General features: G+C 37.8%; 1 protein-coding gene across 1 annotated transcript in view; it reads left to right on the top strand.

Moving 5' to 3' along the window:
* Positions 1–13,027, top strand: part of LOC149791606 (condensin-2 complex subunit G2-like) — a 169,280-nt gene that overhangs the window by 102,055 nt on the left and 54,198 nt on the right. Inside the window, exons 22-24 of the mRNA XM_089970158.1 lie at positions 4,207–4,323; positions 6,313–6,477; positions 6,956–7,055. Of these exons, the coding sequence (XP_089826284.1) occupies positions 4,207–4,323; positions 6,313–6,477; positions 6,956–7,055 (382 nt within the window). The remainder of the gene's footprint in view (positions 1–4,206; positions 4,324–6,312; positions 6,478–6,955; positions 7,056–13,027) is intronic.

Below are 13,027 nucleotides of genomic sequence, written 5' to 3'. Positions count from 1 at the left end.
CGGCGCTTTGATGTGGCCAAGCTGAAAGATCCAAAAGTGAAGGAAGAGTTTAGGCTGGCCCTAAGGAATAGGTTTAGTGTTCTAGAAGATGAGGCAGCGCTGACCATAGACAATTTCAACAGAGTAATGAAGGAAGCAGGAGAAGTAGTTTTAGGTTATATGAATAGTAAGAAGACAGAGTGGATATCAGGAGAGACGTGGACTCGCATAGAGGAGAGAAGACAGATTAAGAAGAGACTTTTGGACTCCAAGTCGCCAAGACTGAAAGAGAGAATTTTGAAGGAGTATAGAGGAAAAGACAAGGAGGTGAAGAAATCAGCAAGGAGAGACAGGAGAGAATACACAGAGAGACTGGCAAAGGAGGCGGAGGCAGCAGCAGAGCAGAAAGACATGAAGACGGTGTACCAGAACACCAAGAAGCTGAAGGGCGACTACGATCAGCACCACGACCTTCCAGTGAGAGATGAAGATGGAACTCATGTCACAGTGGAGGAGAAGCTGAAGAGATGGAAGCAACGCTTCGAGTCCATACTGAATCACCCAGACCCACCAGTACTCGCTGACATTCCTAAAGCAGAGGAAGACCTTGACATCAACTGCAACGACATCACTGTTGAGGAGGTCAAGCAGGCCATCCACAAGCTGAAGAATGGGAAGGCACCTGGCGATGATGGAGTATGTCCCGAGATGCTGAAGGCAGAAGACACAAAGACACCGCAGTTTCTTTGCCAGAGTCTCCAAAAGATCTGGGATAGTGAAGAAGCACCGAATAACTGGAAAACAGGAATCATCGTCAAACTTCCCAAGAAAGGAGATCTGGGGAACTGCAACAACTGGCGAGGAATCACCTTACTATCCATCTCCAGTAAGATTTTCAGTCACATCATTCTTCAACGCATCACAACAGCTGTGGACGGCATCCTACGCCAGGAACAGGCAGGCTTTAGGAAGGGCAAATCCTGCATTGACCACATCTTTGCTCTGAGACAGATCCTTGAGCAGTCCCATGAGTGGAATGGATCCCTTTATGTGGTCTTTGTGGACTTTGAGAAGGCCTTCGACAGCCTGCACAGAGCTTCTCTGTGGAAGATCCTACAACACTACGGCATCCCTCAGAAACTTGTCAACGTCATCAGGTCCCTGTATGAGAACTTTGAGTGCAGAGTCATCCACAACAACCTACTCACTGAACCATTCAAGGTGGAAACCGGAGTGAAGCAAGGATGCATTCTCTCGCCGATCCTCTTCTCACTGGCCATTGACTGGATCATGCGCCGCACCATAGAGGGCAGGAGGCAAGGAATACAGTGGACGCTGACCTCAATGCTGGATGACCTGGATTATGCCGATGACATCGGGTTGCTGGCAAGCAGACACCAAGATATCCAACAGAAGACACAACAGTTGGTACAGACAGCAAGCACCATAGGTCTTCGAGTCAACATAGGGAAGACACAAGTCTTGAGGAAGAACACTAGAGTGGGCGACCCAGTCACCATCAACGACCAGCCTCTGCAAGAAGTAGACGAATTCACATACCTGGGCAGCAAGGTCACCACAGATGGAGATTGCACAAGGGAAGTCACCACAAGAATCAGCAATTCCAACCAGGCCTTCGCAATGCTGATGCCCATCTGGAGGACAACAAACCTCAGCGCCCACATGAAGATCCGTATCTTCAAGAGCAACGTGCTGAGCGTCCTTTTGTACCGGTCAGAGTGTTGGAAGACCACTGCTAACATAGAATGCAAGCTCAAAGTCTTCCAGACCAAGTGCCTGCGACGGATCATGAGGATCTTCTGGCCAAACATGATCTCAAACAAGGAACTCCGGCACAGAGCAGGCGCAAGCACCATCGCTGAGACCATTGCAACTCGTCGATGGAGATGGCTCGGCCACGTCTGCAGAATGCCCCCTGACTCACTACCAAGGGTGGCACTGAGATGGACTCCACAGGGGAAAAGGAACCGTGGCAGACCCAAAGAGACCTGGCGCCGAACCGTGGAGCGAGAACTGAAGACCAGAGGCCTCACCCTGCAGACCGCCCCCATAAAAGCACCCGACAGACCAAAATGGTGCTCCCTTGCTGTCGCCTCAAGCACCAGACGGCACGGAGAGGATTGATTGATTGAACACGACACTATTCTCATGTTTCCACTCTTCCTATTGCATAAAGTGCAAAGTTCAAAGCTAGGAAGGACATCCATGACACCTGTATTGTATGTACAAAAGGTACATCATTGGTGTCATGCAGCATATGCAAGACATGGTCAGAGGAAGTCTGGGATTTAGTGGTCCAGAAGGCAGCTAAAAGGTAGGAACAGTGGAGTAAGTCAATGATGGAAAGTGTTGATGTCCTTAGCATATATCCCAAGTCAGCCTGTATTGTGAGTCTTGTGGGCTGATGCTGCGTCCCTCCCCTGACTGAAAGTTCACCTCTGCAACCATTGGCTACAGTCACATGAGTGGCACTAGAGGATGATGATGTAGAAAGGGTTACACATCAAGTTACCCTAGTCTGTATTGCTTATGTAATTAGGAGAATGGGTTATAGTTCACCTGGGGAATCCAGCCGTCATTTCCTAGAAAGATATCCAAGGTAAAGGTCAGATGCTGAGCATTCTATCCTACCAATTCTCCTACTATAATATGATTGGGGAATGTATTTGAAGGAGATGGCAAATTTTTAGGTAAATTATGTTTCTCTGAGAATACTTACCCAATTATATTACTTAAAAACTTTCCCACCCCCACCCCCACCATGTTAGCATCCTTGTTAATATATTGCTCAGCTAAAAACTGGTGACACCTGTTGATGGCGGGGTGGCGGGGGGGGGGACTTAGCAAGAGCTATTTCCCTGTGTGTGTGTGTATGCATATATATATATATATATATATATATATATATATATATACCCAGAAAAGATGTTTTTCATCTTTTAGTAGGGTTGGATTCGCGAAGTAGCAGGGTAATATTCTGAAATTAATGTAATTGGGTGAGTATTCTCAGGGAAAAATGATTTACTGAAATATTCCTTTTTCCCACTGTGGCATGTTCCTGCTAGTGTGTGCGAAAGAAGCTGTGTAGAAGACAGCTGTGACTGAGTATAGTGTCTATAGAAGATTTTGTAATAATAAGGGCTATGGTTCCAGATTTTTTCGATAAAATCTTTTTCCACAAAGAAACAGCATGACTTCTTTGTGTTTGTTAGGGTCTTGAATTCAATCTCTGAAGTAGCTTTGAAATGCTTGAGAATGCTTTATTGTACTGTATTTAGACATTTGTAGGATTAGGAGTGGGGTCAAGCCTGCAAGTTTTGTGTTGTGCATGAGTTGATGGCAAGTAAAATAAAAGAATGGGATATATGTTCACTTTCTGTAACAGATTAAAAGGTCCTGTTTGAAATGAATATATGCACCGAGGTTGTGAACTTGCAGCAACCAATTCTTGCAAACTATGGTAGGTGTAGAAATGGAGTGGGGAACCTCAGGATCAGCTAAAGCAGAAACAGCCATGTTCATGCTATAACCTACAAACTGGTTGCTAAAATTATGGACAGGACATTGCCAGATTACTGACTCATATCAGGGTAAACAGGTGTGGGCTGTTCCAGTAAAATATTTGCTACCAAGGAAAACACTTTAGTGTGGAGTAACTCCATTGATGCAGTTTAAAATTTTGTATTATTTTCCAATGAACGTCTGAGTAATCAGAGTACGCTGGTATATAATTTAACCCCCCAAAACGCCTTGCCTGATTGTCATGTATCTTTAAAGGGAATAGCTGTGATGTAGAATATTTAGTGGAATGAGATTAATGTTGTTTTACTGTACATCATATCATGAAATCATTATTATTATTCATATGGTACCAGTTTTCATTGATTTCTTGGTTGCAACAAACTGCAAATTTAGATACCCAACAATATTGCCTCTTTTATGAAAACAGTAGGTCTTCTACCTGCAAACCATCAAATAAGCAGTTCCCTCCTCCTATTACCAATTCTTCTGCTGTAATGTAATTGGGGAATGTATTTGAAGGAGATGGCAAATTTTTAGGTAAATTATGTTTCTCTGAGAATACTCTCTTTTTTTTTGTAGAGTGCAAAAACATTTTAACCTCAAAACTAAATGTATTCATTTTATTCAAATGGATTCTTATCTTGATTTATAACACTGAGTTTAACATAGTCTAATTTTTGACAGGACTTGCTTACAAAGAGGTTAGAGGGACAAGCAATAGAAAATCCCCTTGCAGATGACGAGTTGTTGACTAAAACTTTCAATATTCGCTGCAAGTTGTTGATTCTTCTTCACTCTAAGGTAATTATGATATATTGTCTCACATTTCTTCACCTCGAGAGCCATCTTTATCTCAATGAAGATTATTTCAGAATCATGCAGATTTATAAATTTTATCAATTTTTATCTTTATCTCAATGAAGATTATTTCAGAATCATGCAGATTTATAAATTTTATCAATTTGGTCTGACAGTTTTGTTCTTATGTGTCTGACTTCTCCCTCTTCTAATGATGGTTCAAGGCACTATTCTCAATCATGCTAGAAATGTGCCTGGTATCACCCATTATTTCTGTAAACATGGCACATAAATAATGTCTGTACATGCCTTCTACAGAGATGTCTATTGTCCTGAATTTGACTTAAATGTCCAGAGTTGCCAAGCCTGTTCACAAATTGTGCTACTGTATACAAAAATCATGATTTTTTGTATATATAAAAAATAAACCAAAAGAAAAATTTGTTGCAAGTTAGAGCCATATGTGAGTATTTTTGGTCCCTTCTATTCTTTTCTTTGAATTTGTAACATCAGTTTCTGGCAATACAACTAGAGTGTTTTTGGGACTTTCCTGTCTGCATGGTAATTTGCGACATAAGACCAGTTTCTGTCCTATAACATGCCATTCAGAACAGTTTGTTTCGTTCCTTCTCAGTCTTTTCTGGTAATTCCTATCATATGATCAATTTCATGCCATTATTCAGAATGCTTGATTTCACTTGATTGTGTTTTCTTCATGATGTACTTTGTTTTTCATTTTTTTTTAATTAGCTTTCTGCAACGTTTGTGTTCACTTGCGAACTATATATTCAGTGTTTCTCTAAGCCTTTCATGTGTGCCTTGACATCAAAATGTCAGCCAGTGATTGTAAACCCATCCTAAAGGCTATATGGAATCAAATTTAAATAAATTCATCATTATAGAGAAAAAAAAATGTCCTTCATGTTTTAAAGATACAAAAATCCATCCAAAAAATTGAGAGAGCTGAGAATGGAGCCGTGTGGTGTGATAAATGGGCAGCCAGCCTTTGCTGTATGGACACGATTTTGGAAAAGGATCTTTTAGCAAACTTGAAAAGAGCCAGTACCAGTTTGGAGGACAATTAAAATAATGCATAGAGCTATGTACTGTAAATAGTATTATATAACTGCATGTGGACGACATGTTTTGTATAGATGTTATCATTCTTCTGGCTTCCTTGTGGAATTTTTATTTCCTGTTCTAAGCGTCAGAGAGTTTTCAATAGAATCACACATTTTACCCTTATGTCCCTAATTTTTGCTTATTCGTAGCTATTTCTACATTAGATAATGGTGATAGTATCAATTCAGATTGATAGTAGCTATTGTATCGGTTGTGCCAAGGCAAAGCCGTGTACTTATGATGGCAGTAATAGTGCACCCTTTATCTAACATATAATTTCAAAAGTAGCAAAAATGAATAAACTACATTGAGAGTCCCCTCCTGTTGCAAAGATGATCTATGTTATGTTCCTGTGTTCCTATATTCCAGTCAGAATGACATAAAGTGGACTTTGTGTTCACATTTGGCAACAGCAACTTATTTACATACGCGTACATTCTTAAATTATTTAAAACATTGTAAATTTCACTTGTGATCAATGGTGGGCTAGTTGAATCCAGCTCTGCACCGGATTTTGCTTGACAGGTGTGCGGCATGAGTCGGCTGTATTGGTAAATTTGACATTGACAAATGCAGCTGCTGTTACTCTAATTCAGAAATAATAATAATTATTGGAGAATGTAGATATTTTTGTGGTGATTTATATTCTTTGTCAGGCATTTGCAACCTTCAGAACCGGTTTTATATAGTTACGTTTATGTCCTAAGTTATGGCTTTAAAAATCACTTTCTGGCGGAAGTTGTGCATGCCTGTTTTATGTCAACCCTTTATTGCAACAAAAATGTGATACTTCTTAAGATTGTAATAATTTACCAAATATAAATGCAACTAATCATTTTAGGGCTGCATCATCACCTTTCTATTTTTTAGAGCAAAACAGATCACAACATCAAACCACATCTTGAAGAATTATATACATGGCTGGACCACTCTGTACTCCCAGTTCTCACGTCAAAGGTTGAAGCTGAAGTTGTGGGACAAAAAAGACAGACAGAGAGTACAGTTTCAAAAGACCTTGCCGTGCTCCTTATTAAGGTATGCCTTGAAAATTTGAAAAGCTGGTCTCCAGTTTTGAGAAGTGCAAAAGAAGGTATTTTACTTATTTATAGTCTTTTGTTTAAAAAAAACAACAGTTGATTATCAATCTTAACATTGTATTTTTGTCATACAAGTGTTTGGGAGAGAGAGAAAGAGAGTGGGAAGAATTCTATTTCTGAATAGGTGCAAGTACAGTATGAAAAGAATACAAAATGTTATATAGATTTTTGTTTAATAGCTTATATGAAAATAGCAATATAATAACCTCTAAATAGATGCAAAAATTATATAAAATGATATATGGATCTCATCAGAGGTCCATAAAATGATATATGGATCTCATCAGAGGTACATCAAATGATACATGGATCTCGTCAGAGGTCCATAAAATGATATATGGATCTCGTCAGAGGTCCATAAAATGATACATTGTTCTCATCAAAAGTCAATAATTGATTACTAATACTATTTTCAGACTGTTCTGGAGGTTCTCAGTAATTTGTTGCTGTGTGGACTGTGTGACACTGACTATATACCAGATGTCATTGACTTTTGCTCACACTGTATCTCAGGAGGTAAGACATGCTTTAATTCTATAATACAATAAAGGTTGAGTTGTTTTTTAATTATGAGATACATAGCCATATTGGATATCATGTCTTTATGCAAGTTATTTAAAACATTTCCCAGTTTAGATAACTCTATTTTACTCTATGAAAAGGTAAAGTCACAGATTTTACCACATACTGTTTTGAAAATGTACTACAAGATCGTGTAAGAAATGACTTTACCACTTGATTACAAAGGTGTGCAAAAACCAACAAAGATAGGGTATATTTTATGCTCCTAATGTGAAAGATGGCACATGCCCTTTGAGTAATTACATCAAGTGGATGTTTCTTACCACACAGTGTCATATTTGAATTAGTGTGACTTTGACTATTTTCGCTGACTCACTATATCAAAGTAAAACTGGTGTCAAAAACCTCGACAAAATGTACAGTAAAAGTTTAATAAAAATCGATTAAAGATTTTTTTGGGAGATATACAAGTTTGAAATCTTAAAGGGAGATAACATCATATCACAGTAATGCATTAATGTTGATGAATTCTGATTTCATACAAAACTATTGAACATTTTATACGATATGCATATCCCCAATTAAAGCAAACCTTAAAATCAAACTTTCTGGTAAAACATTTTTTATGAAAAATGGTTAACATTGTTCCAGCAAAACATACTTGTGACATAGGAAAGATACTTTTAGTGCAGAGTATTTACCCATAGATGCAGTTTAGAATTTTGTATCATTTTCTTAGAACTTTGTTTAATAAGAGTACACTGGCATATATTTAAAAGTGCCATCCATAGGTAACATGTATGTAAATGGAACAGCTCAAACAAACATCTGCAAATGGAACATCTGCAAACAGCATTTCTGCTGTGGTTGTGCACTTACCAGTACCTTGTACAAACAATGATGGGAAAAGTTGATACAAGACCAAATTTTACTGGTACAAACACGATCAACCAGTCTTGTCAAACAGGTTTATTGGTTGCAAAAAGTAGAAAGTTATATTGTGAACAATTATTTAGAAAAAAAAGATCAAGTTAATGAGTTTCTGACCTTTACAGGAGCTGTATTGATAAGTGACATCACAAGTCAGCATTGTGACAGTAGTGTAGTCCAATATAAAATTTTCACTGTCCATTGCAAACTTAATCCTCACATGACAACTGTCGTTCTTATAAAGTGAATCGTTATGGTGTTTACATACATCTCATAAATGTTTTGTTTTAGTGACTTGGTGGGAGTGAAAATCTTCAAATTCAGAATGGTTTATAGATCACACAACTTACAGTCATATAAAAATAGAAAGCTAGAAAATCCAGGCCAAGCCAGTCATGCAGTGTATGAACATGTTGTTATTAATTTGCTTTGAACAAGAAGAAATAAAGATGCAAATGGTAAACAAATGAAATAACTTCAGAGCAATGAAATGACTCAATATTCAAGCATTTATATCACAGGTTGGGAAGAGAATATCAGTGAGTTTTCAGGTACAAGATTCACTGATTACCTGTCGATGCTTATACATGCAGTTGAATATGTATTTGTTAATTGATAAAAATGAACTGAACAATGTATACGAGTGACAGAATAGAGCAGTCAACTTAGGACATATCAGGAGATTTGAAATTTTTTAGTCTGAACATCAAAAGGGGGAACTTTTCATTGCAGCACGTCTTTGACTTTCTTATCCCAATGACGTCTAAGAGCTTGGATCACAATTTGCATAGTATTCTTCCATTTGAATGAGAACTTTTATTGCGATTTTCTAAGTCCGTTAACCTTATTTTCACTAGATCTGAAAAATTATATACTACTATAAACAGCGAGATTATGTAAGGCTGTGAAGGTGGCAAATAGCATCTCAGCATGTATATCTTTATCCCCATTTGATGCAGATTCTGTGAACATGGATTTCAGTGGTGACATATTTGTTATGTTTAATATGTTTTCATGAGAGGGAGTTTCTGCATGACACATAATATTCTTTCTATCTTAGCAGAAATTCAGCTTTACAGGAATGGCAGAATGTATATTCATTTCCTTTGATCTTGATTTCTCCACTGAAATGTCTGTTTTAAAGCATCACTGAATTTCATGTAATATTTTAATTGCTTAGATTTTGACTTTATATCATCAGGAGAAAATGTACATTTAGATGCTTCGACAATTGTTAAGGGCTGTTCCAGTAAAACATATACACACACCTCCCCATGGGGGAAGGCATTTTCAAATTCAACCAACCCACAACAGAAGCAATTTAAAAAATTTATGATCCACCATCAGATATGTTTTAATCGAAAAACACTGCCCTCTACAGAAGCATATTTTTATAACATAATTTCTGGCTATGGGTTAGTGGGCAGTAGAAGCAATTTTAATATTGGGTTGGGGACAGAAGCGATTTAAATGTTGGTTGGCGGCAATCTGCTGAATTCCTATAGATTATATAATCTACTGCATATTTTTATTTGTATTCATTCATTATAATCAATCTTTTGTCCTTTTGTTTGTTTGTATGTCAGCCATGTATGTCTCTGATACTGTGAAATCAAAAATTTTCATGGTGGATTATTATTTGTATATGTCATTGATCATTCCCTTAATACCTTAATATCATGGTGTTTGCACAGGTTTTCAGTGGGAAACGAATTAGTACATTGAGTCCTGAATTCTTGAGTTTTGTGCAGAAACATGGAATCCAAGCAGAATACATTCAGAAATTTAGAGGTTGACAAGATAAAATACATATTGTACTAGCTTGAACAAGTTACTGTTCTTTATGGTTGTGCAATTTTCAACATCTCACGGGTATGGCACAATGGGTATTCTCTCATGGATATCTCTGTTCCAAAAAGAAAAGTTTTTCACAGGTCTCGCAAGGATTTTAAAACTAGGAGTCCAAGACTCCCATTTTGGTAAAAATAGGAGTCCCACAAGCAAAAGTTGCAGTCCCTTCCCAGAAAACTGCAAATTATAAGAACTACTGGTTGCCACTGAGTTTAATTTCTACATTCTTTATAACACTGACAGCTCTTGTTTGTCCATCAGAGTGAGTCTACTTTTTGAAATACATGAAATTCATTGTCATCATAGCTATCACCAGCCATTTTTTGCCGACTGAAAACGTCATCTGAAGACAAACCCTGTTGTGATTCAGCCATTTTGGTTTCCTGTGTGGCCTTTTTTCGAAACACGCATTTGTAAAACTGCATGATGAAAATAACGTTAAAACTACCATAAAATGCTTGGTCCAGGGCCCAATGAACAAATAAAATTTAGTTTAACAGCCATTCATGTTGAATCAAAGTATCCAGCTATCTGGATGTCGCATCAAGCGCTGCTAGACCACTACTTGCAGCGCTAATTACGTTGTGAAATGCTCTTTTTAAAGTTAAAAGTTTAATAAAAATTGCATACTACACAAAGCACATGTTTTATATCTGCGACGTTGACGTAATTTGTGGAACACTTATCACTGCTTTAAAAGTATGCGAATTTGTACAAATTACGTGCACTCAGCTCGTACTGGCATCATTTTCTGGCCCAACGTTTTATTCACATTAGACCAATAGGAGGGGTTAGATGTGATTTTAAATATATATTCGTTTTTTTCTTTTGACAACCCCACCAGTGATTTCGAAAAAAAGGCCACATTTTTTTAACACAACCCACAACAGATGTGATTTTCCTAACCAACCTTCCGCTGTCAGAATCAAAATAGTTTGAAACACAACCTCCTTCAGAAGTTTTTTTGAAGTGTCATCCCAGGCGGAGATGTATGTTTTACTGGAACATCCCTAACAACCAAAGACAAACCAAAGAAGTTTTATGCCACTTGGCCTTTTATTACTTCAGCGATAATCAATTAACATCTTGATCGTGGATAGTATAGACTCTAATTCATCTCAACAACTTTAAGCACAAAAGCTGAACCTACTCTGCAGAGAGAATGAAATTAATGTTAATTGTTTTATGCTGTTTGCACTCCCTTCGTAATCCAACCATCAGCAATTAATGTCTTGCTGAGGGTGGATTTTCAATGAGAATGCCAAACTTTCATTGCACCACATGTCTTTGACTCCCAAATAGAAATCCAGCCATAATCAATTAATGTCATTAATCTTTTCTGAATTCTGATCCCACACAGTATCCATGTCTTCAAACTTCAACACTAAATCCATCCGACCCTGTCGAGAGCATCGAAGGGATGTCAGCTGTTTTGTGCTGCTTGAAATGTGCAACTAAACTGTCTTGCCCTGCTTAAGCTAGTTCATACTCATATCATCGCCGGCATTATTGCCACAGATATACTGAAGTGGAAGCAAAGTGTGGAAAAAAATTGAATTTCTCAAAAATTATTTTGTATTTCGGGGAGATTTAAGTGAGTGATGGGCGGAACTGGAGACACTTGCATCTTAAGAGGATAACGCTCCGAGTCAAAAGGTTCACATGAATGACAATGTCATGAGTTTTACAATGCTCATAGCATTAGTCTGGTTATGCATTCTTCCAGCAGTTTTCATTCAATTTCATTCATTCAGAAACCACGTGCATCACGTATGCTGGTTACTAGAATAGCCAATCCAATAGCCAATATAATATCTGCAAGTTTTTCAAACTGAAAATGTCAGAATAGTCTTTGAATTAATGTCTCACATGAAGAATCGCGAGTTCAGTTTGCCATGTCCCTAGAGGATCATTTTCATCTGCTGAAATTTATTTTTCATTTGTACTGAAAACAGGGTTAAGTACTACAGGTTTTAACAGCCTTTATGCCATAATCCTATGTGAGCATCATTGATGTAGTAATCCAATGCAGGAGCTCCATCTGCGTAAAATGAAACTTTCAACACAGCACTGATATTTGTAACAGTGCCTACATCTCTTTCAGAAAACTGTGCTTAAAGATATAATAGTGAGACTGAATGAATTTTGTTCTCATTCATTTGTGAAAGCGAATACAGACTCCAGTGTAGTAATTTTTTGAGGTCCCTGTATTTCCCGTCAATTCTGATTGCAGCTCTGAACTGGCCTTCTGATATACCAAGGTCCTATGCAAGATTGACCAGTTCAAGTATTGTCGAACTAACCATTGGTTTTATAATACTTTAATTGACAGGTTCTTTTTGAAAAACTAGATTCATTCTCTCTATGAAAGCCCAGCATCAGTAAGTATGTTTATCGTTGCAATAAAGGAGAGTGTTTGTCCATTTTGCATGAGTCCTTTGGCATTGTTCAGTCGCTGGTGTTCATTTTCAAGCTCAAGAACAACTGTAAGGCATGTTTTTTTCAGAGATTCAGCAGTTCTTGTAAGACATTTCTCAGAACAAGTCAGCTTAAGATTACATCATCACTCATTATATTATGCTGTTCCATTAAATACCGGTTTCCTGTTCCTGAATACTGATAAAACTTGTAGACTTGGTTGGCTGTGTTTTTGTAATCTGCAACTTTTTGTTCAGTGTTTGATGCATCTTTAGATGCAAATGTTGCATGATGAGCCACACAGTTAAAGTGTATGAGGAAAGGGTTGTCTTCATGCATACTCTTGTATGTCTCTGTGATTACACTTGCTCCATCTGATGAGAGTCCGATAACTTTGACCAATGGAACATGTCTATCAGCCATTTCTTCATGAACTTTTTAATTGTTTCAGCTTTTCCATCAAAGACTATATTTCCTCCCCAAAATGCAGTTTTTGGTTGTAGATTTTGACTCAGATGTAGCTAGACAATCAGTGTTTTGCCTATGGTCATGTTCACTGCTTCATAATTGATTGCATCTGCACAGGGACTTTTCCAGTATCAAGTTGTTCCATCACAACTTTGGTGAGGGCGATTTCCAGTTCTTCTGCTGTGTTTTGATGGGAACATGCCTTTTTTTTTTCTCAAGAGATGGGCATCCACAATCTTTAGCTTCAGAAGACTCCAAATTCATTATTTGCAATATGTTTCTAAGCTAACTAAAGTACA

This window comes from Sinohyriopsis cumingii, chromosome 9 (assembly GCF_028554795.1).
Source record: "Sinohyriopsis cumingii isolate HCF-2022 chromosome 9, ASM2855479v2, whole genome shotgun sequence".
Lineage (NCBI taxonomy): Eukaryota > Metazoa > Mollusca > Bivalvia > Unionida > Unionidae > Sinohyriopsis > Sinohyriopsis cumingii.
This window is presented reverse-complemented; position numbering and strand designations above follow the sequence as displayed.